The 23,304-nt window shown below is 38.4% G+C and overlaps 4 protein-coding genes across 11 annotated transcripts; 1 reads left to right on the top strand and 3 right to left on the bottom strand.

Moving 5' to 3' along the window:
- Positions 1 to 916: 916 nt before the first annotated feature.
- On the bottom strand, positions 917 to 13,256 carry LOC113682110 (E3 ubiquitin-protein ligase parkin). Of its 2 annotated transcripts, none has more exons than XM_027199258.2 (12): positions 12,995 to 13,256; positions 11,791 to 12,010; positions 11,428 to 11,584; positions 10,438 to 10,556; positions 9,786 to 9,869; positions 8,969 to 9,084; positions 8,066 to 8,211; positions 3,842 to 3,903; positions 3,379 to 3,513; positions 2,846 to 2,938; positions 2,260 to 2,377; positions 917 to 1,710 (listed from the first exon to the last, which is right to left on the bottom strand). In XM_027199258.2, the coding sequence occupies exons 2-12, from the start codon at positions 11,986 to 11,988 to the stop codon at positions 1,604 to 1,606; spliced, it is 1,335 nt and encodes a 444-aa protein (XP_027055059.2). In that variant the 5' UTR covers positions 11,989 to 12,010; positions 12,995 to 13,256; the 3' UTR covers positions 917 to 1,603. The 2 variants fall into 2 exon arrangements, with proteins under 2 accessions (XP_027055059.2, XP_089036675.1); XM_089180549.1 differs by having other exon boundaries at positions 12,986 to 13,101.
- Positions 4,538 to 7,759, top strand: LOC113682111 (uncharacterized). Of its 5 annotated transcripts, none has more exons than XM_027199263.2 (2): positions 4,538 to 4,649; positions 6,372 to 7,759. In XM_027199263.2, exon 2 carries the CDS (start codon positions 6,390 to 6,392, stop codon positions 7,467 to 7,469), a length of 1,080 nt encoding a protein of 359 aa, XP_027055064.2. In that variant the 5' UTR covers positions 4,538 to 4,649; positions 6,372 to 6,389; the 3' UTR covers positions 7,470 to 7,759. The 5 variants fall into 5 exon arrangements, with proteins under 5 accessions (XP_027055064.2, XP_027055063.2, XP_027055061.2 ...); XM_027199262.2 differs by having other exon boundaries at positions 4,559 to 4,759; XM_027199260.2 differs by having other exon boundaries at positions 4,559 to 4,759; positions 6,369 to 7,759.
- Positions 13,257 to 14,606: 1,350 nt separating the features above from the next.
- Positions 14,607 to 16,657, bottom strand: LOC113682112 (myosin-2 essential light chain). 2 transcript variants are annotated; one of them, XM_027199265.2, is made up of 3 exons: positions 16,538 to 16,657; positions 16,032 to 16,287; positions 14,607 to 14,923 (listed from the first exon to the last, which is right to left on the bottom strand). In XM_027199265.2, the coding sequence occupies exons 2-3, from the start codon at positions 16,282 to 16,284 to the stop codon at positions 14,718 to 14,720; spliced, it is 459 nt and encodes a 152-aa protein (XP_027055066.2). In that variant the 5' UTR covers positions 16,285 to 16,287; positions 16,538 to 16,657; the 3' UTR covers positions 14,607 to 14,717. The 2 variants fall into 2 exon arrangements, with proteins under 2 accessions (XP_027055066.2, XP_027055065.2); XM_027199264.2 differs by lacking the exon at positions 16,538 to 16,657 and having other exon boundaries at positions 16,032 to 16,435.
- Positions 16,658 to 17,235: 578 nt separating this feature from the next.
- LOC113682108 (SH3 domain-containing protein Dlish) lies at positions 17,236 to 21,778 on the bottom strand. Of its 2 annotated transcripts, XM_089180548.1 has the most exons (4): positions 21,761 to 21,778; positions 21,457 to 21,549; positions 20,741 to 21,358; positions 17,236 to 19,159 (listed from the first exon to the last, which is right to left on the bottom strand). In XM_089180548.1, exons 2-4 carry the CDS (start codon positions 21,500 to 21,502, stop codon positions 18,696 to 18,698), a joined length of 1,128 nt encoding a protein of 375 aa, XP_089036674.1. In that variant the 5' UTR covers positions 21,503 to 21,549; positions 21,761 to 21,778; the 3' UTR covers positions 17,236 to 18,695. The 2 variants fall into 2 exon arrangements, with proteins under 2 accessions (XP_089036674.1, XP_027055058.2); XM_027199257.2 differs by lacking the exon at positions 21,761 to 21,778 and having other exon boundaries at positions 21,457 to 21,616.
- Positions 21,779 to 23,304: the final 1,526 nt, after the last annotated feature.

Raw genomic sequence — 23,304 nt, 5'->3', positions numbered from 1 at the left:
TTGCGGTCGGATGGAGAGACAAATACCAAAGCGGACAATTTGTTGTCACTCGGATCTCGACGTAGGTTTCACGGCTGGGTAGTGTTGGTAGAGGGCCAGCCAAGCTATACTATTTTCATGTAAACGCTTACATAAAAAAATTGGCTACATAAAGGTTACCTATAATACTGATTCTCCTTGGGTCAAATGCAACCTAAAACGGAAGCCCTTGAAGGGACGGTGCTCGTAAAATGCCGGAAATCGCCTCACTGTTATACCAAAGAGTTGCTAAAACATTTCAAAAATCCGGAAAGCGGCTACGTAAATTTCATTGGTTGCTACCTAAATTTCTTGATATTTTTGCATTGACGTTAATTAAAAGATTTATTTTTCGTTTTCTACGATGATTTCTAACATTAATCAAGAAAAATAGCTCTACTAAAGAGCAACTCTTAAAAGCTAAGTTTCGGAAACCTAGCGCTAAAGTTGCTCACAAATATGAACAGAGTTAAAGGTTACTCCCAAGTCTAACGGAAAGCAAAAGGTCTGTGAAACGTCGTCGAGTGACTAGTCATGTGTTCAAAAGATTGTTAAACGTTCAATAAATTCGAAGATATTGAAGTTATGGATGAAATAGTTTAATTTTTGGTGCTTGATATGTGCTCGACGTTGCTAGAACTACAAATGGCTGCTCCAAACGCCAAACGTTTCTCCGGCAAAAGTTGCTGAGCATAATTAAGTAAGGTCTTATCCTCTTCCTGGACTTTTTAAAGTAGTTCTTTTTAAACAACGTGGATGCTACTGATGCACTGGAAACTTTTGAACTTCAAAAGTAGTACAGTAAGTGTGGTACAGTGTAGGAAATCACACAACGCAGTGTAACGCTTAACTGCTACATAATGCGGGATAAAAAACTTTTTTGGTCCTAAACGAACGCTTTGTTAAAATAATTGATTTATTTGAAAACAAAAAAAAATTAGATACAAGTTCATCAGTTACGAAGTAGGACATTATATATCAAGTTTTACCTGGTATGCTTACAGCTATCCACGTTACAGTAGAAAGTTTTGGAAGATTAAAAATATCTTAAAATTAAGCAATGAGCACTGCTGAGATGAAGCAAGTTAACGGTATCAAATTTTGTTAACTGAAGCATCGAATACAGGGACTTTCTTCTAATACGGTTGCCACGCAAATGTGTCTACTTGGAACATATTACGGTCTCTTATAAATCACTTCGCGAATCTTAACTAAATCTTAAGTTACTCTAAAACCTTACATGCAGTTTCCTACTTAAAACAATTTTTCTATTCCAATGCATTCCTCAACTTTAGTCTGCACTAATTATAATGCGATTTGAACTAGTGTGAACGAACATCACACAGTTCGTTTCACTGACAGACGACACACGTTTCCCTTTCCGTTTCTACAGTAGTTTCTAAAAAACTTACCCATTTATTCTACAGCTACTTTTCGATTGAAGTTCTAACCTGTTAAATAACTGGCAAAAAATACACCTAATTTTCATTTCTCCTTCTACTCTAGATCTCCAAAGATTTTCCTAGACTAGCAAATTCTTTGTAATGTAAGCATCTCATCCTAACGAGATTGGGTGACATGGCGGTCACACCCTAAACCAGTGAGTGCCCTGACAATCGGGATTCCAACGAATTAAACAAACCCAGCACCATTCAAAGTGGCAGCGAGAACACGTCATATGATTACATCCACCTTAAATGAGACAAAAATACAAATCGATTACCACTTTTTGTTCGAATTATCAGCCGCTTTTTGAGAAATGAGTCCACTCCCCTCCCCGAACAGTTGAGAGAAAGACCAGATCCAAAAAAAGGTAACAAAAAAAAACCTTCTGGTCTGCCTTGGTCACAGAATTGATTGTACATACTATGAATACACCGAGGTATTTTCCTGAATTTTGGCAACTGAACTACTTTTCAGCGGAAAGTTTCAACTAGCACTCAAGAAAGTGGCGCTCAGAATACGCCATATACTCTGCTGCTGGACCGTCTGGAGCGAAAGTCTTTTTAACTTCACATCAAGGGAAGAAAACCTCGCCGCTGTTCAGTTTTTACAAAATTCTGCCCTTTTGCTGCAGTCAACAGTGTTGCTTAAGATTTCGTACGTGAGCACGCAAAAGTTGGTGACACGTTAACACGTTTTTCAGCTCGGCCTTCCAGTGGGGTAAGCCACCAAAAATGTTATTTTTGAGGTTTAAACTGTTGGGAAGAGTCACATCAATTAGAGTTCCCCTTTACTCACCATTTTTCTCAATATTTGTCTGACATCCGGGGCACTTCTTGCTGATCTGCTCAATCACTTGTCTCGCCTCAGCCTCCCAGCGCGCTCGTCTCGCGTTTTCTAAATTGACTCGGTAATTCTGAAAAGGAGGAGATCGATATGATTCTATACACCTCTTTTTAAGAGACCAAGTTAAATTTGAGCATTGATAATCAAAGTTAACAAGCCTTAAAGAACATAAACAAAACCACACAACACAATTTTCAAGGTTCACTCGTGAAACACTAAATCACAATCCTTCAGAGTATCCATCATAATAAAGCAGAGAGGCAAAGAGGAAGCGCAAAACAGACAAAACTGCTGTCCAAGACAACCGCACGCTCAGGCGTTTTCATTCCTATTGACCCTTCAGAAACTCTCAAGATCTCGTAAGTAGTTCTCTTCTCTCCCTTCATAGTTCTCGACTGTTTTCCAGTCCCTTTCTATGTGAAAAACTTTCATTGCACATACATGGAGTATGCAGCAAGCGTTAGACGGTTATACAATCGTTGGTTCCTACCAAAAGAGGTGTGGACTGTTACAAGTTTTGGATTCGATGTATACTTACACTAGCCCTGGCATTTGTTGTTGGATTTGACTGCGTCTGATTGCACGAGTGACCTCGCTGAAAGGGCTCCTTGCACTCTTTACAGAACTCAAACTAGAAATAAAGAGCAAAAGGAAACTGTATGGCATGCTTGCGAAAGACAGGTCCGCCCAGTACGATACGACTACTAACAAGGTCAAAAAAAACCCCTTCCATCAGACGTAATTGGTTTCGCTTCTTTCCACCCCACGCCCTCGTGGGGCTCTTGCTTGTCAGATAGGAAACTGAATTGGTGCTTCGCAAGGTGGGATGAGCAGTGACGGGCTCACATTCCTCCCGCAGAGGATAAGAGAGATGGGGAAGGGAGTTATTTATCCCTTCTGTAGAAATCGTGGTGAGAGAACAGCTTTTCATCAGTGAAGACAGCGTAACCATCTAGGTAATTATACATGTTGTTTTCGCCCTAAGAGTTTGTACCGGGTGAAATTTCGTCTGAGCATCGATCCTTGCCTTACAACTCGTGGAGTTATTTTCACATGTGCATATTTAGTTACCTGGCAATAATCACACCTGATACAGCGCATGCCTGGTGCTGGCAAAAGGCCCATTCCGCAGCCACGCCCTGGACATAGCACACCACCCTCTTTCAATACATACTCCTCGGTTCCAAACCTCTGATAGCGGTCGTACTACGAACAAATTCATGCATTCTACATTATACGTTGTGTATCACATACACTCTCAATTTCACACTTCCAGAATAGCAAAACTGTAGCCTTCGTAGCTGGCTGCCGCGAGATGCTTGCGCCTTTGCCGCTCATCACTTAGCGCTAAAAAATTAGTAAAGCGCTCATAAAACTGCAGTTACACAGGCGACAGAATTACAGCTTCGAAAAGGCGCACGGTCTTCAACAATTTTAAAGAGTTACTGGGTTAACATTTTGATACCAGTGTATTGGAATGTCTTACACGATAAAATACGGAGAATCCAGCTCCAGATTTAATGGACCTACTAACCTGATCAGGCTCGAGCACCCGGAAATGATGAGCCTCCGAAATTAGTGCGCTGTTACAGCTACCTGTGGGAGAAAAGGAATAAAATGTAAGGTGAACCTTCTCAAAAACAAACGCAGAAAATTCGTTTTGAAAGTCAACAATTGCAACACCAATAAATCGCGCAAATTATTCTTTCAGAACTCCACAAATCCTTAATATGAGACGATAAAATAAAGACTGTAAGAGATTTATAATAATTATCCACTGAAAGTTAGCGAATTTTTCCTGAAAGCGCGCGATTTGCATGTGGAAATACTCCCAACAAAAAGAAAGATATACACAAAGCGCTCTTGGATATCCTCCATTAAAACATTTTACGAATATGCTGTAACAGGGGTTGTAAAACGTATACGCCTTCAAAATAAAATTTAGAAAAAAACCCGAACAACAAACACATTTCAAACTTTTCTTTCTCTCTGATTTTCCCCATTTTTCAAATTTCGAAATATCATAAAAACATCAGGCGCCAAACAGCGTAAAATAAACCGCGACATAAATCTGAAATCCCATCATAAACCCTTTTCTGAAATAATAAAAAGCCGTCTTAAATTCCTTGTAAAGAGAAAATGTATCAGATGCATTGCAAGATTGATTAATCAAGCGAACAATCGAATCACATCTCGGATCTCGCTTACGTCACATTTCGAACAAAAGATCATTGTTTACACATCTGACATCGGGGTGGCTTGAATTAAATCGAGTCCAGCCGAAGAGCTTCAACCATTTCTCTGCTGGAGGAGGTAGAAAGGGGAAAAGACACGACTAACAAGCAAGTGACATACCTTTTTACATTGAGAGCTTAAAGTACTACGAGAAATCGAAGGAAAAATTTAGATTTTTTTCTAAAAGAAGATTCAGTGTGGTGGGAAAGTCAAATTGGTAAGATTGCTTGATCAAGCGCTCTAAGACTAGCGAGTTTCGATTCGAGTTTCGATTTGAGCATCTCAAGAATTGATCTCAAACGAGCACGGGCAGGACACTCATACTGGCATTAGAAGCACACAAAGTATTCAAAATAGTTCGTATAGCAATTTGTAAGTACTCTTTATTTCACTTGCGATTCAAGAAGGACTTGTGGAAAACGATTTAGTATTCTAAACACGTTCGAATCCATCATTAGCATCCCGTCGATCTCGGCTCGAGCGGGTTGTACAGTCATTGATCGTCTATACATTGTGCTCGCTATTTTAACGTTAAAATTCATTTCAGGTGTATAAATCTTTGATTCTACTTTAAAAGTCGAAAATTAACCGACAGTTAAGGATGTGTATCGTGTGAAATTACAAAGAAACAGTGCAAGTCAAATATAGGAGACGTAAATATTCGAAGCTGCTTCGATCAAATTCAAGTTGTTTCAAATTACAATTCCCTACGGCATCACAATATGCTCTCTTCAAGCCTTCAAACGCCAACACAATCCTAGAGCACATTCGTGTGTTTCTCAATCTGTGCTTTCATTTCAAGGAATTAGTACTTGTATTACTACAGGAGGCGGTTGCCTAAAATCTCCATTGTTGTTCTTTTGTAGACATACACTTAAGCTGTCGGTATCTCTCAAAGGAGTCGCTTGGTTCGAAACTTTTGTTTCGTATGTACTGCGAATATCTTTCACGCTTACCATAGATTTACCCAAATAATCTTCTTATTCTGGTATAATTTCTGGTAAAATGACTTAAGTAGATTTTACAATTTCAAGACGTAAGATTGGATATAATTAGCACTTGAATATTCTCGTAAGTAATATTACCTCCCGTTCCCCTTACGGTTGAAAGACCTGACGCTGCGGAGAAACCAGTCAGCAACAATTTCATCAGGATATTTTTTTGTTTTTACTTTTCTTTTTGTTTAACTAGTATTATATTTTTTGACATATTGAAATTCAGTTTGAAACGCATTTCAAAATTAGTTTTTTTTTTTACATCCATGCAAAGATTTTTGAAAGTTTAATGAGATACTAGTTTTTTTTACTTTTGACATGTTTTTGTTTATAGGCCATTAGATTAGTATGTAATGCCCATTTGATCATATTCATAGGTTCATTTGCACAATACATGTCCTTAATTATCATTATAATTATTATTATTACTACTATTATTATTTTTATAATCATTACTATTATTATTATATTTATTATTATTCCTCCTATCATTATTGTTAATGTTATTATCCCCAGCTTGTGTTGTGCTCTCTGGCTTACAACGTAAATGTACGTAAACTCATGCACTAGTAATGTTTGAGTCCAGACACGCTTTAATTATTATTACTAATTATTATTATTACTATTACTGCTACTATTATTGTTATTATTATTATTATTCGTTCTTTTTGACCAGTTCTTGAAGCCTTGGACTCACGCATGCACTTCAGAACTCATAAGGAGATTTGAAACAGGACTAAACTCTAACACTCAGGCACTTTCTGAGCGCCTGAGTATATAAGGCTTTTAAAAAAAAATAGCGCGAAAACTAACCCCCCTTTTAACTCCTAGCAGATACCACACGTGTCAGCGATGTCACAGCAGCCTACAGCGGTTTCCATGGCTCCAGTTTCTAACACAAACACGATGACAGTGGGGGAAGGGGTAAAAACTTCCACAATAGAACTCATTCTTCCCGGTCAACAGGTAAAGAGCCAGGAGGGAAATGGCGAAGAAGCCCTGGGAACTATTAATTCTTCCCGTTGGACAGATCCCGAAACCATGGCCCTGCTAAGCCTTTGGAGAGCAAACTATCGAATCATCAAAGGGAAGAAACGAAATTACGAAGAATGGAACATGATTGCGAAGGAGTTCAACAGGCGCGTAGCTCATTGCTCGCTGGGGCCCAGAACAGGGAATCAGTGCAAGGTGCGGATAAAGAACCTGCTCGCGGAATACAAACGAACAAAGGACCAATTACCTCACTCATTTCCCTACCACGACCAAATAAAAGAGATTCTCAACAACAAAAGTGATCTCTATCGCGAAGAAGAGGTGGTGCGCATCAACATACCAGCTGAACATACAGTTGCTAATGGCATCGTTGCTTCTCAAACCGTCGTTACTGCTTCTTCCACAATGACCATTCCCAGTGCTATTCCTTCGGACACGTTTACAGGTAGACATTTGCGCCCTATCAAGCCAGGCCCACCGCCCACGCCCTTAAATGCTCCGATCGCGGCTAGCCAAGCAGGGAAACACTCCATCCCCATACAAGTGTACCCGACAGTTCCTTCTCAGCCTACTCCAGCGACGGCAGTCAGCGTGGAACCTGTGCATGCACCGAAGGGCTTAGCGAGCGAAGATGAATCATCAGAGGACGAGAGCTACTCGGAAGAAATGACTGTTCGGGGTTTGAAGAGACCTACCATCGCCGAACCCCTTCCCCGGAAAAAACCGAGGAAGAATCCCAGGCCGCTTAAAACAGCTCAGAGCCGTCAGGAAGATCTTAGCATGATCGCCATTTTGCGGGAGTTTTTGGAAGACAGTCGCAAAAGGGAGGAGGACTTATTTAAAAGAATTCTACAGCAACAACTTGAAGCCGAGAGTAGATATCAACAATTTACTCTGGATGTGCTGAAGGAAATCGGCAAAATGTTCAAAAAAGATTGATCTCTAACCTTGAGATTTAAAAGCAAAAGTATGTAACGACATTGTTTAAGACCTATTTAAAGCGAAAGCCTAATCATGTAATCACCTAATAAGTTAATTTGGTATTGTGTAAGCGTAAGCCCTTCGTCAGTCGCTGAACTGGTAAAACTAAGTTATAAGCTTCTGATAAAACCTAGTTATGTTGTTATACCTTTTCTCTACAGTTTCTTCAGAGAATTACCCCTTTTACTCATGTAATGAGAGTTTGGTTACGTTCAGTTGTGTTGAAAAGAACGAGATTGAGCAAGAAATACCGGGCCTTTTCTTTTAACTTTCAGAAGACAACCTGCGAACAGAGCTAAGCCCTTGCAAGACGCCCCGAAGAAACTTGTGTTTATACAGTTACGTTCAACCAACAACGTTTAGCAACATTTTCTAGCTTTACTTGCCATTTCTTTCTTCATTTTAATTGTGAAAATCACATTTGAACCTAAATTGAAAAGTCCACGTTGGAGCCACGACTAGAAGTATATGCGACCCTCACCTCTTAGGCAGGTTACAAATGACAAGCGATCAAAGTTTTGATTTTCAGAAGTTTATTCATATTTTGGTCTCACCTGAACTTCCCGGGCAGGGCAGAGTATATCCGTATGTGTCGCTGTGCACAAACTGCCTGTCATTCAGTTTTGTTGTGGAGTAGATTGCAAAGCACTCCAAACAAACAGCGTGTCCATCGGGACAAGGAAAAACCAAAACAGGATCCCTGCAACACGATTGAACTCACGAATAAGTGAACAATCGCCTCCATTTGGTGTGAAAATGAGGTCAGGCATTTGTCTGCAGGCATAATCTGTTCCTCGATCCTCACAATTTTCCGAGAAAAACAGTGAGCTTCTAGGATTACAATATGTCCAAGGACAAATTAATGAAAATATGTGAGAGCCAAATGGCGACTATATGCTTATCATCCTTCGAATATCTTTCAGAGCGCGACACAAAATGTTTGCTAAAAGTTTGGCGTCACAAAATTTTTCGGTACGGGATGTTGACTTTTCACCAATATTTCGTTTGAATTTACGTAAAAACAGATTTGTATCCTTTTCAGAAACATTAAAAAAACGCTCAATTAAAAACTGCTCGACATTCAGTTGAAAACACTGGAGCAGTTTTCAACTGGGTGGCGAGAACTTAAACCAAAGAAACCACAACAGCCAATCAGAAGAAAGGTAGACATCACCATTAACCAATGAGAACTCAAAGTAAAAACAGCTTGCTTCAAGCGCGAGAAAACACGAGTGACCAGGTTGGCACTGGTTACAGTTTTATATCTGATTGGTCGAGATGGAAGCGTAAGTTTTCAAGACCAATCACAAAGCGAAGTAATCCGGAAAGAAATCCGGGATCAATACTCATTTGAAAACAACTCGTATTAGCTGAGTCAGACACCCATAGCCCTTGTCAGTCTTGACTATACTATATATCAGTGATCATACACTTGATGACATGGCTTGTATATTTACCTGTCATCAGCACAGGCCAAACAAGGGATTTCTCTGGTGTTTGCTCGAATCAAAGGTAGTGCAACACATCTGTCTCCCTCAGAAGCAGGATGTTGTGCACACTTAAAGTAAAACTCCTTGAAACAAGAAACACAACGGCAGAATAACAAATCATAATCCATCAATTATTTTTGCTCAGATGCAATTTGCTTAGATACACTTGAACCTGTATTAAGCGGTCTTCCATGAAAGTTCCAAAATTTTTTCACCTCTATTTAACGGTCAGCTCTAACAAGCAATGGTGGTTCCCCTTTACTGGGTCATAACTGTTTGTATTGTCCTCTTGTATTAAACGTTCACTTCAAGGGCAACCACTCATATACAACTAAGAATTATCTGATACAATTTGTAAGGAACTAAATTTCATTTCACTGGTGGATTGAAAATCAAATAAAGCCATGATACTCCCAGGTAAGCTACACCTTAAGTGATTGCAAAAAAGGAGCCCGAAAAATTCAAGCCTCAGCAGGATCCCATGGATTGTAGATTGACTCTTCAAACGGTAATTATTGTGATGATCAGAATCCATGCAATCTTAACCCTTTAACTCCCAAGATCTGATTGTTAATTCTCCCCTGTAGCTGCTACACATTTCCTTGTAAATTAGTTATAAGAACTTGGTGTTAGATCAAGATAGCAGCTTCTACCTGATAAGTTTGAATATTCTCATTACCTGTTTGCTGAAGAATGTATGAATATTGTAGGGAGATGTTTTATGTTAATCACTTCTGGGAGTTAAAGGGTTAGCATGATAAAGTAGTAAAGCTCTTTCTTATACCACTATGTTCCCATCACAGCCTGCTTTTTTACATGATCCTCTGATTCTTCCTGATTTCAAGACATCTTCCCAACTACTTGGATCCTGTAAGGACAACAAAGATGTAAATCATAAAATTAACAGCACCCTCATATGTCTGCATTGAACTCAGTATGGCCTTTAATATTTAAACACTGATCTCAAGATCACAGTCACTGTGACTACTTTACACCTGCAATCTATTAAGACAAGTACAGATATAGAGCAAACATCATGATATTAACCCTTTGATCCCTGAGAGCAACTAGCATCTAATTTCTCCTAACAATATGGCCCCCAAGTAAAACTTAAAGGTCACAAGAAATGATCACAAACTAAGGAAGGTCTTGATTATTTAACAAATTCTCCCTGTCAGTGCCTTTGGAAATATTTTAAAAACAGTATGGAGAATGTGCACACCAATCGAGCCTATCCCAGTTTGTCATTCAGGGAGTAACACCCTGAAAAATTGTGAAAGGGTATAATATCAATCAATTCAAACCTCATTTTCATAAAACCTCTCTAAAGCATATATCTTTTGCGAAATTCCACTTCTTTATATTAATTTTTATTATTATCAAAGACAGATTTAGCTAATCAACTAATAATTGATGATATGTTAAGAATAATTTACCTGCTGAAGAACAATTGCCCCTTCTTTGCATTGTGAGCAACAAACCCTCAACTTTCCAGCAGTAACCTGTTTACAAGTCTTGCAGTAAACAAAATACTGGGCCTGCCGCCTGGAAGATGCTTTAAGATAAGAAACAGGAAATTGGGGGGAATTGAAAATGATGAGGCTATTTCATAAAGTCTTCATTTAAATGGAGCTTTGTCAAAAAACTTTGTGGCCAATAACATTGTAAAAGGAAGGTTAAGTCTGTTCCCAAAGCCTATGACCCACAATGCAGAAGTTTAACCAGCATCAGCCAACTAGGAGTATTACTATTTCAACTGAGTTGATAAATATAGGTCAGCCGCCAAAAAGACATTGACAGAATGAATAGTGAATTTCCTAAGAGTAAGGGTTAGCACTCGAAACAACAGCTTTAGAAACTCTTTGCCATAACCAATTCATGTTATCACTCAGATGATAAAACCAAATTATCTTGCACTATCTCCCCTCAAAGCAGCACCACAGCTTCTAAACCCTTTAACTCCCAAGATCTGATTGTTAATTCTCTCCTCTAGCTGCTACACATTTCCTTGTAAACTAAACTTGGTGCTAGATCAAGATAGCAGGTTCTACCTGATAAGTTCAAATATTCTCATTACCTGTTTGCTAAATAGTGTATGGATATTATAGGGAGAAGTTTTTATGTTAATCACTTCTGGGAGTTAAAGGGTTAAGAAACTAACACCTTTTGATCATATTTCTCATTCCTCTGGGGGGTTACCCTTAAGCAATTTGGCAAGTTTCTGAGTCCCCATCTCTACTCTTGATTTGAGAAAGCCCTGTCTGAATTGGAATGCCCACCCAAGAAGATATCACAATTACCTGGCCAGGGCTTGCACAAAAACCTCTGTTTTAACCCAGACTCTTAAACCATTCTCTTCATAAATCAATTCACTTCATCTCCCAAAAAATATCATAGCATCAGTTTTCATTCACACTTCTCTATACCTCCATCTGTTGAACTTGCTACTTCCTCTTCATCCTCACCAACAGTTGAAAGTCTAAGTCTGGCCAGTGGCATTACTTGGCCAGGTCTACTTGGTCTGGCTGACCAGCGGCCACCTCGGACAGCATGAATAACACTTTGGTGAGGTATCTCAGCATCCTAGTTAAAGTTGATTCAACACATAAATAAAGAGAAAAACAATTAACAACTACTCATTCCATGGAATAAAACTCACAATTTTGACAGATATTTGATCTAGACCACTGATAAAGTGATAAAAATCATGAATGCAATTTGTGCTGTTGAAAACCCTGGCAAATCTTCCAAGTAAAAGAGTTATTGACAGAGTAAACATAGAAGCATACCTTCAGTTGAAGGTCATCTTTTAGTTCTCGCCCAGCAAAAATTATTCTTAATTCTGAAGCCTCAACTCCTTGTTTGGTAGCTATCTCTTGTTTCAGCCTTAAAACTGTCCATTGTGGATCAATGGTGACTGGTATGTTTGTGTTGGAGTTAAACCGCACAAAGATAGTGAGCCTCCCTGATCTCCTTGCTGCTGCCATTCTATTGTTTTTACACTAATCCCTAGGAAACATAGAAGAGGCCAGGAAATAAAGGTTAAAATGATATGCACTACTTTACATAATGTCATGCAAGCAATGTAGTGTGCACAGAAGGTTCATTGGTAACACCTCACCAGCATAAACAACAAAACAAGATAGCAAAACAAAGTGACATAGTTTTATACATTTCTAAGTAAGATTATGTCCATGCTCCTCAGTTTTTCTATGCTATTAATGTCAACCAAGAATAAAAAAAAAAACTGTAATCACATCTGAACTTGAATATCGAAATAAGTGCGATTAAGGGTGCCAAGTAACATCTCTTAGAGGCACTGATGCATAGGGGAGCCCTTGTTTGAACCAAGAAATTATTTCATTATTGCAACAGTCAGCATTAATAAGACCTCATCTCTATTTCAAGTCAACACATAGAATCCTACAGCAAAAATACGATTCTACATTACGTCTGCATCACCTCTGAGTGCATAGCTAACCCACTAATTGACCGTAAGAATCCTAACATCTCAGCATGGGATCTATGATTAATTTTACATGTACGTCTTCTATCGTGTATTATCATCTCGGCACTACACTGGCAGTGATTCAACGTTCATTACGTAGCTTAAGAGCAAAAATAACTACTTCCAACCAAGAAATATTCATGAAATTTGTTGGAAGTGAAGTGAAAATTCTAGATCGATCTCGCATTGTATTGCTGGATTGTTGAGTAAGCAGAATAAGCCATCTCGCTCTGAAAGTCAATTTTAGGTACACGGGAAAGGAAGCAAAAATTAAGGAAAGTTTCAACAGCTAGGCTTTTAATAGAAGTGTTTTTCAAATAGCTAGAAAATATACGATTTTTGACCACAACTATCGGGCACTTCCTCAAGACTTCCTCCGAGTCAACCCTAGACTTGAAGCAACAAAAGCCCAATCCGTGAAGGATACTTTCCAAAAAATATTATCAAAACGTTTCCTTACAGCCATAATTACATACATGTGTTACCTTGATCACCTAATATCGCTGAAATTCTCCAGAATACAGTAAAATACGCAGTTACTTGAACCACTTGATGAACCTTGAATTGCTTCACTTCACTTCCAGGTTTTTTTGTCACAGGGGAGGGGAGAGTTATCACTTCCTCTCCCCGGTCAGCTGACAGCGCGCGTTAATATTAGGTAATTTAGTGTTAACAACTGGGTTGAAAACGTAAATTAGCCACCGCAAAGAGTAAAAAAGCTGACGTTTCGAGCGTTAGTCCTTCGTCAGAGCGATTGGAGGAATTGTGGGTTGTGTGTGGGTTTATATGCAGAAAGTGGAGCTTGCACTTATTGCAATAAGTTATACATCGGCGAAACAGGAAGACGACTAGGTGACCGATTCCGAGAACACCTTCGCGACTTGGAAAGAAATGACAAGGACGCATCCAAACCAGTCGCTAGACACTTTAATCTTCCTAATCATTCTAAACAGCATATGGCAGTTTGCGGCCTTTCCTTACATCTAGGCAGTTCGGAAAGCCGTAAAACACTAGAACAAAAATTTATCTTCCAAATCGGCACCCTTAATCCCCACGGAATCCATGAGCGCTTTTCATTCAACTAATTTATTCCTGTTTTCTCGTCACCATATTCCCACCAATGGTGTAGCTTTCTGCATATAAACCCACACACAACCCACAATTCCTCCAATCGCTCTGACGAAGGGCTAACGCTCGAAACATCCGTTTTTTACTCTTTACGGTGGCTAATTTACGTTTTCAACCCAGTTGTCAACACTAAATTACCTGCTATACTCTCCCACCGACGCAGCACCACAGTTTCTTTAAAAACTTACCCCTTTATTCGCGTTAATATTACCTTACTTTGTTCTCACGAAAAAATGAGCCGAAGTCGATGGAAAGGTGCATGTATAATTTGATTGGTAAATGACCAGCTCAAGAAATTAACCAAACATATTCAAAAAACCATGGTTCTCCACGGGAGAGGAGTGACTGAGGATTGACGGAACACCAGACAAGATCATCAATCTTTCTAAGGATTCGGCCAGCTTGAAGCATGCTCTTGATGAAGGAGATTTTACTTTAAGGAAAATAACGCGGAATGATACGAGAGAGTTTTACTTTTCCTTTCCTCCTTTTTCCTTTTCCTTCTCGCTTTTCATTCCTTCCCAAGACGTTTCAATCTTCGATTCTGCTGACCTTGGTGAACATGAATAATCCCAACATTTAAATGACCCCCTCCTCAGCTGTTGTTCTCGACTCCCTCAGGGTTACCGTTCGCACTCCAAGGGGAAAGGGCCGGGGGTCCGTACCCTCCCCCATTAGACCTTTTTTTTTTCTCTTAACACCAAAATTCTTGCAACGACAAAATGGCAGGTTACAACTCAAAATAATGTATTTGAAATTTACTTGTCTTGAAATATTTCTCAGCTTATTCAGGCTGTGGTTTAAGAAGATACTTTGTGTTTTCTGAATCAAAGGTTAAACCCCCCCCCCCCCCCCCCCATCACCAACCAATCCTAGATCTCCTCTGACTTGGGACTAGTTGTAGTCAAGACGGTTACCTTAACTTCGTGGTAAATTAACAAGTACCGAGGAATCTTCACTCATCGCGAGTCTGTTTTAACAAAAACTTTATTCGGTTCCTACCATCTTAAATATAAAGTTTAAAGTTCATCAACGAGGGAAGAAAAAAAGACATGTTTTCTTGATCAGCTGCGCGTGATTCTATCCTGACATGATGTGTTTCACAAAGTCCTCGTACAAAATCAGGCCTTCACTATCTTCGAACCCAAGCAAAAGTTGATCAAGCTCTTCGGTTGTCAACTTGTCACCCAGACAGCGTAACAACTGACGTAATTCGGAGGCGTTTACGAGCCCGTTGCAGTTGTGATCATAGACTCGAAGACAATCGATAAAGTGCTCCGGATCAACTGGAAAGGGAAGATACAATGCAAATTAAACTCGAAAATTATCGTGAAAGATTTTTAGCAAGTTCTTTATCAGTCAGTCTTCCCGAGGGAGTCAAAATTTTTTGGTTAACGAATACCCCATTCATACCAAGAAACATGTTTCGCTAAACCAGTTTTAGCTGAATGAAAATCAGAAACAGAAAGCTGAAGAACCGAATTTTACCTAAGGTTCCAATGATCACCAGTGTTTATTTTCATTCGGCTATATTTGAAGTCGGCAAATATCAGTTTTAGCAACGATTCGGAGGAAAACAACTTTAACCGTGTTTTGCCAAACAGCTTTTATTTTTGGTTTGAATGAGCTATGAGTCTTATCGTTTTAAATAACTGTGAATTTATGGAAATCATGATGTGAACTGTGTATAAAGAAGTGAATATGAAAGCGGTCTTCACAGTAATGAACATTACGTAAGCAGTACTGATTTTTTATCAGGCCTTATTTCCTCCACTTCTTAAGTAGTGCTCATTGCTGCGAAGATCGCTTTCATATTCGATTTTTTATGCGCAGTTCACATATATGATTTTCATATATATTCACAGTCATTTATACATCACTTCACGGGTTTATTTGGGACCAACATAATGACCAGCTCACAGTAGGTTCGTTAGCTCAGTTGTCAACACACTGCACCGGTATCGCAGAGGTAATGGGCTCAACTCCCGTCGAGGCCTGATTTTTTTCAAGCTCTATTTTCACTTCTGCTGCTTATGTAGTGTTCATTACTGCGAAGATCGCTTTCATATTTACTTCTTATCGTTTTGTTCGAAGTAAGTTATCTTAAACTCATCTAAAACTATATGCCTAAAGCAAATCATGTGTTGGATCTGCGATGTAGCTTGATCCAGAAAAGTACTTTGAGTAATTTAACAATATAACAGATCACTGTCACCTTTTAAATATTAGCGTTTGTCTTTTAAAATTGGTTTCTGTTTCAAACCTCGTATATATTATCGTTGCCTTTAGATCCTTAAAAGGAAAACACAAACTAAGTTTCATGAAGCCATAATAAAAGCGAGCCTACAGACAAGCGAAGAAAGAAAGCAATTAAATTTATATTATACAACTTACTTCCACTTTTCTTTTGCCGATCAAGCAGATTTTGATAAAATGGGAAGAATTCTTCGAAGCTAACTCGCTTTACACCAGTACTATCAGTATCCAGATTACGAATAATTTTTGAAATTTCGCTTTCTGTCGGATTCGTTCCGAGAGCCCGCATGACTTCTCCGATTTGGCTACATTCAACTTTCTTGTCTCCCCTTCGGTCGAAAAGATAAAATGCTTCTTTGCACTCTTCGATGGATTCTTCTGGCGCCAGCATTTCCTAAAATTAATTCATGTTTGTACTTAGTGTCAATGTGTAAATACAGAAGAGGATAGATGAACGATCGCGTTGAGACTGCAAGGTTTTGTTTTTCCACTAAATCTGTTTTCAGTCCTTTTTTGAACCGAACAGGTGCTGACGAATATGCAAATTTCATTCATTCAATCATTCAATTGACAGTTTTGTGTTTGTCAGAGAAACGAGTTTAGCAATTGCGGATCGATTAACAGTGGTGAGAATACTCACTTACCTTCAATTGAGAGAAATATGCGAATCGATGAAGCGGTCGTTAAAGGAATTTTTTTATAAATAGTTACAGTCAGGGACAGGTTGTCTGACAGTTTGCTTTCTTTGTATCAAATTAGTTTTCAGACCTCTATTTTCCTCACCACGAGCATCACCTGGAAACGAGTGTGATTAGCAAAGAAACAGGTAAAAAGATTGAGAAGAGTCCTTTAAGTTTCTCGGCCTAATGCAGTTTTTGTAAAAAAAAAAAAAAAAAGTGCTTTTCATACAAGACTTGACTATACTGTTCGGTGCTATTTTGTCCCTAGTGAATAAGATATTTCATGAAGCAGCTTCGTTTACATGCAAGTTTTACAGGGTCATCTCTGAAACATCCTCCTAGAAAACGTTGGAGCAGGTTGAAGGTTTTCCTGTTATTTAGGGTCCCTTGAAATATCTAGAGCAGTGGCTTGCTTTCAGGTAGAAATCCCCACAGGAGTACAAAACGAGGACTGCAAATTAGCCCCAAAAACACCTTTATACAAGAAAAATCCAAGCAAGTGCAGTTTTGAACCCTGAAATAAACCCAACTGCCCCAGAAGCACAACTGGCCCCAGAAGTACAATTAGGTAGCCACTCTAACTTTTTCATATGCATTTGTTATGAGGGACTGCCTATCTTACATTAGTCATCAAGGCATATGCACAGAGAGTACAGCCATATCTTAATAAATACAATACTTTAATAAAATTCCTCATAAATTTATATAAATACTGCAGTTTGCCTGTCTGAAAATACAGAATCTGTGAGTACCTTCTTAGCTCAATAATATTTTATGAGTACACTAGTTTGCATCTACTGTAAATACTTGCTAATAAAAAGTTACTCAGTCATATAATAAAATTAACACCAATTGGCTAAGAATCAACAAGCTACATACACAATGCATATAAAATGGGCTCACTCACTGCAAGAAATTTAACGATTTAATACTTATGTGCAAATCATGAAAACAAAACAATCATGTGACAACTCGGGCGCCTAAAAACCTAGCCACCGACTAAATGATTCCTTACATTAACAAAAATTCAAAACTTTGCTTAAGTCATTTTGAAGCCCTTGAACTCCCATGAGTGACCAAGACAGAATTTCTCCTTACAATATCGATACAATATCAAGTAGACAAGCAATGAGAATAAGGAAAAGTATCGATTGGGGGGGTAATTAACTAATCCAATACCAAATTCTCCAACCTAACATCATATGAGTTGCATGGCGTACAATAAGAAGACTAGCAAATGAGATCTTGGGAGTGAAAGGGTTAGAAACTACCTTTTCCTCGTATTGGATCTTTTTTAATCACTGGCTAACAGTGCTGACGGTTAGTACACATTTGAATATAGATGTCTCTGGAATCTTCAAAAATATTTTTTTATAAAAACTTACTAGTAAACATCTTTTTCCAAGGCAAGGGTTACTTTGACTCTTTATCACTTGTGACTCATTAGAAATTCTTTAAGAACTACAAGAAGAGAAGCTGGGTGGAAGATAAAACCCTGAACAGAGGAGTTCCAAAAAATAATCACAATGGGGGTGGCTTCTTAGCCTTTGTCTTTTTAACATTTCAATTGTTTGGTACCATGTCTTAAGGTTAATAAATCCATGGTGACAAATCCTTAACACTAGTTTCCAGCAAGTCTACCAGTCTCCTTGAGTGCACTATCCAAATTCTACTCACATAAACTACATTGCGTCAAACACTCTATAACATCATGTTGATGGTGATGTTTCACTTCAAATAACAGTTGTCTCATGAGTTAAACTTCATGAAGGATTTGTCACAAGGATGAAAGGGCTCAAATTGACTTTAGACTAACATCCAGAATATTTCAAGTACAGATCTCTTCTAAGTGAATTCCTTAAATTCATAAAATATTCATTCTCCCTTTACAAATTATGCTTAATATATCATATATATATAAAACATTCAAATCAGATTCATTGAAAAATCAATATATACTTTCTTCAAGAACATTTAAAATGTATTGACACAGCATGTTTGCTGCACATCCTGACAATTTCACAATAATAGTAGTCTGTACTTTTTGTCTCTAAAATAGTCTAAAATAGTCCCAGTTATTTTATCCTAAAGATGCACAAAAACGATACTACCTGAATTTTAATCAAAGAGGTGTGGTTGCTGGTGGTCTTACACACGACTTGGGGACATAGCCCTGTGTCTTGTTTGAAGGTGAGTATGCCCAAATCCAGCCCCTTGCATCTTTGATTTTCATGTCAGCATAAATCCAATCACCTTTATTTACAGTAAGTTCATCCATCCTTCTAGCTATGTAGGTATCAGTACAGACAAGTTCTTGTCCATAAAGCAAAAGCTCATTAGTGCTACGACGTTGGTGGTATGCTTCTGTCTTATTGTTTGGAGTAACAAGGCTGTAGCCATTTAGGCTAGAGGAAGGAGTGATTAACAAAGGTTCTGAGGATGAGTTTGTACTTTTTGTTGACCTGTTGGAATCTGGTGTTGTTATTCTGTAAGGGCTTCCAACTTGTGTTGACAATGGCGAAACTCGGGTCTCAGATATTCTTCTGCCACCATTCAAATGATTTTGAACAGTTGATGGACTTAAATCTAGAAAAATAGAAGCACTTGTCAGACATTTTAATGAAAAGAAAAGCAATGTCATGACAGGTTTTCAATACAATAACTCCTTGTCTTGCACTCCCTACTGCAACCTCTATCAACAAAGAAGTCAGCTTACTTGTTCTTACTTGCTCTTACTAGTCCTTATTTGTCTAAGAACACTTTTTATCCTTAGTACCTGTCTTGTCCCAGAACTCTCATTTTACAACAACTCAGTCAGTTGATCTAGGCTCAATTGCCCAGATCTTGACCTCTCTTGGTCATTCTTTGTTAGTATAGTAAGGCTTATGCCTGCTATGCATGGGTTAAAATCTATTGACGCAGATGGGTGAATAAACTAATCACAATATTACTGTTCATTTTTCTTTTGTAAAATAGTTCCCAGCAAGAGAAAGTAGAAGGCAATTATTCCGAGGGATCAATACCCCAGTAAGAGACTAAAATCAAACCATCTCTCATAAAAAATGATGAGCTGAAAGACAACTAGCTTGATAAGCCACTAGGAGTTTTCAAACAGACATTTTGTGTAATAAAGATCTTTAAATAAAGCTGGCTCATTAGTTCATGATCCCTGCCAATGGATTGCAATTTATCCAAAATTGCAGAAAAGAAGCCTGTGAATATTCTTGCGTTAGTTTGACAGTGCAAGAATCATTTCTTTGCTTGAATTTCATCCACAGGAAACATATTTCATCAAAAAATTGTGACAAGCTTGTTATGTTACAATGGCTGGATATTAACTACTTCTCTGTTTGACTTTTTGAGCAGAATAAAAATTTGGCCAATTGACTTCCAGCCTGATGAATTACACTTATGAACATGTTGTGCTAAGTAATGGTTAACTCCTGTCCTTAAAACACCAATTTATTTTACATCTGCATGAGACGAGTTAACATGGTTTGAATAATAAGGTAGGATAGAGGCTAAGAATCTCAAAGCAAGGAGGATAAAAAAAAAGACGAAAGTGAATTGCTAAAATTTTGTTGGAAATAATATTCTAAATTAATGAAGTGTTAACACCAATCTTCAGAGAAATTCAAGCAAGTGCCTCATTTTGTCAAGGATAGTATTGTACAGATAAATTACCCTTATTGACGGCTTTGAACCGAGAGTGATAACACATTATCAATTAAAAGTTCAGTAATTGACCATGACAAGAATTTTCGCTTCTACTGATGGAAAATGAAAGCTCAATAGCATAAAATTAGCCAACACTGTTTGAGACGAAATTCTCTCAGAAACATGGTAAATAAATTAAGTTAACTAATCATTAAGGTTTGATCCCCGAAAGAAGTGTTTTCTTAGTTAACTGAGATCTAACATTTGTTTATACGAACTTAACAAAATGCGATTTAGTGATCATGATACACATTAGCGATGTTATTGGAAACGTTGGTATCTAGTCAAGTAGGTTCGGAATTATGTCTCCCACCGCGAGCGCGCCCTCTAGTAAGTAGCTTCGAACACTCTTCAATCGGCAAAAATTCACACAATGATCGACCCTTACAATTGTACAAAGGTACTCGAAAATCACAGACACGATTATGAAAACAAAAGTAAGGCACCCACCGCCATTTTTGAGTCCGTCCAGCGGAACAAGAAAATCTTTAGGAATAAATCCTTCAACACCATCCTTCTTTGAGACCCAATACCAATCCTTGTCATCTTTGTTTAAAACGCGAACTCTATCTCCTTTCTTGGCATTAATATCGTTCTCATCGCAGGCGATAAACTCAAATCTGACGATGTAATCACCAAAATCATCTTTCTTAAAATTATACGACGGTGTATTATCTGTTTGCACATGTAAAGAATCGAGAAACGAAGCGTTTCGAAAGTTATTCCTTTGGAGCCCTTTCTGCTTCTCTTTCCGCTTTTCGTATTCCTCCTCTGGGACGCAGTACGTAAATGGTATAAAACCTTCCTTTCCATCATTTATTATGACATAGATCCAGTCTGTTTCTTGGTAAAGAGCTTTGACATGTTGACCGCGCTTTACCGCGACCTCATCTTCGACGCAAGGTATAAAATCATGAAGCACAACCATCTTCCGTGGTTCAAATTCGATCTCGTTATCCTCTTCTTCTTTTCCAAGATCCACAATAGAGTCCACACTATTACTACCTGTGATCCTTCCCTTAGCATTTCCATTTCGAGTGGTGTCTTTTTGTTCTTCATCTCGATATCCTGTCAAAGATATTGACAAAGGCGCAAGGACCAGCGTGTAAACAGAAAACTCATAAACGATTTTCAAACTCGACCTACGGCTAGAATTGCCTACTTACGTTTCCTTCGTCTTCTTGGAATTCTCATGGGGCAGAAAAAAGCCATAGTGAGATAAAAATGCCTCAGGAAAATCGACAATCAGTCTGTGAACTCTGTAAACAAGAGATCAAGAGAGCGCATTCATGTGTTGATATAAATAAAGTTTGATGGGACACTGGGAAGTACTTTTTATACGCGTCCCATGGGACGATAGAGTTTTTGTCTAGGGGAGGGGAGGGAACACCGACGTTCAGCAGATACATCCAGCACTTCGCAAGCAACGAAGAGTGAATGAAACAGAATGAATAAAAATTTTCCACTAACACCATTTTTTCATTTTTTCAGCTTTTGACAACGAATTTACTCGCACCGCTTTGCAGGGAGGCACCTTCATCACAAGGTATTGATCACTTGGAATAATGGCCCTCTGTTTTCTCTTGCTGGGAACCATTTGGCGGAAAAAAAATAGCAGTAATATCGTGGTTAGTTTACCCACCCTGCTCCGTCAATAGATTTTAGCCCACGCATAGCGGGCATTAGCCTTACTACACTAACGAAGAATGACGTCAGATGGATCGAGATCCTGTTAATTGAGCCTATATCAACTGACTGATCTAGTGCATTAAAAAGAGCTGCGTCGTTATGTTATGTCACTTTAAACATAGATGAGAATCGTCCTTTAATAGATAAAGCCCTTTGATTATTGTCTTCTTCAAAAGAGAAGTGTGAATAGGGAGATGAGCACACCAAACAGGAGTGGTGCGGTGAGGGAAAGGAACCGGATTGAAGAACACACCTCGCAAATAATGAACTTGAAATATACAAATTAAAGTTTCTAAAGCCTGTGACGGGGTTCCGGCCTTCAAGAGAGATCTAGTGCTTGGAAATTGAGCCCATATCGACTGAGTGATATTGCACTTAAAATGCGAGCCGGTGTCCTTTAAAACAGCGGCATCATGCTGTTTTTCGATCGTCAGACGAGGTCAGCGAAAATAATTCATTGCTAAGTTTTCGCTGGAGACCGACACCAAAATATTACGAACCGATTTCAGCTGAAAGCTAATTTAATGGAAATACTGTATGCGGCCTATCATAGGGAACTCGTGGTAGCTAAATCACTTATCAGGATTTAGGTTTATGACATAAACGACTTACTTATATACTGGAAGGATTTGAATGTTGACGCTTTGTATTTGCTTCCTGACCGAAAAACACCCTCCATTTTCCTGAATTGTTTTATCTCCCGCATGATTTTTGTTTTCATAACCACAAAATGTCCTAACCCTAAATAAACAACACAGCCGTTTTCCTCACACATCAAAATATTGTTAAGTCACAGGACGTGAAGGTGTATTGTATTCGCTCACTAAATGAAAAACGTCATCGATTTTTCTGAACAGTTTTATCTCCCGCAGAATTTGTTCTTCATAACAACATCAATTTCCTAACCCTACATAAACAAAGCAGCCATTTTCCCACACATCTTTGAATAATGTTTAGTGCAAGACGGGAGGATGTGGAGTATTGGCTCAATGCGTGAAAAACATTGTTCAGTTTGTTTTTGTTTTTTTTTATCTTCAGCATGATCCTTTTCATTAAAATTCAAATTTTTTTTCTTCTTTTTAAACAGCAGAGCCCTTTTTCACGCATCAAAAGTATTGTCAAAGACAAGCCGGAGCCTTCATTTTGCTTCGATCGATACCTCAACAAATAACAACAACAATAACAATTTATCTGGATATTAAATTCATAAAATCAACCATAACTAGTTCTGGCGTCAGCTGACTGACGTCATTATAGGTTACCTCAATAAAAGTTCTGAGTGCAATTTTATTTGTAGGACTTTTACTCATAATCCCAATTATCTC

The sequence above is a fragment of the Pocillopora damicornis genome, chromosome 8 (genome assembly GCF_964200805.1).
Source record: "Pocillopora damicornis chromosome 8, jaPocDami1.2, whole genome shotgun sequence".
NCBI classification, from domain to species: Eukaryota; Metazoa; Cnidaria; class Anthozoa; order Scleractinia; family Pocilloporidae; genus Pocillopora; species Pocillopora damicornis.
Note: the sequence above shows the minus strand (reverse complement) of the source record. Positions and strands in the feature narration are given on the sequence as shown.

Bases quoted from the DNA above. Each gene is read 5' to 3' on its own strand.
- LOC113682110 (XM_027199258.2), bottom strand. From the start codon at position 11,988: ATGGCAGCAGCAAGGAGATCAGGGAGGCTCACTATCTTTGTGCGGTTT. The intron at 9,870-10,437 runs GTAAATTATTCT...TTGTCCTTACAG, and splicing joins GGGCAATTGTTCTTCAGCAG to GATCCAAGTAGTTGGGAAGA. The intron at 3,514-3,841 runs GTTAGTAGGTCC...ATTTGTTCGTAG, and splicing joins GGGTGCTCGAGCCTGATCAG to TACGACCGCTATCAGAGGTT.
- LOC113682111 (XM_027199263.2), top strand. From the start codon at position 6,390: ATGTCACAGCAGCCTACAGCGGTTTCCATGGCTCCAGTTTCTAACACA.
- LOC113682112 (XM_027199265.2), bottom strand. From the start codon at position 16,284: ATGCTGGCGCCAGAAGAATCCATCGAAGAGTGCAAAGAAGCATTTTAT. The intron at 14,924-16,031 runs GTAAGTTGTATA...TTCCCTTTCCAG, and splicing joins TCGGCAAAAGAAAAGTGGAA to TTGATCCGGAGCACTTTATC.
- LOC113682108 (XM_089180548.1), bottom strand. From the start codon at position 21,502: ATGGCTTTTTTCTGCCCCATGAGAATTCCAAGAAGACGAAGGAAAC. The intron at 21,359-21,456 runs GTAAGTAGGCAA...TATCTTTGACAG, and splicing joins TCCAAGAAGACGAAGGAAAC to GATATCGAGATGAAGAACAA. The intron at 19,160-20,740 runs GTGGGTGCCTTA...CTATTTTTCTAG, and splicing joins GGACGGACTCAAAAATGGCG to ATTTAAGTCCATCAACTGTT.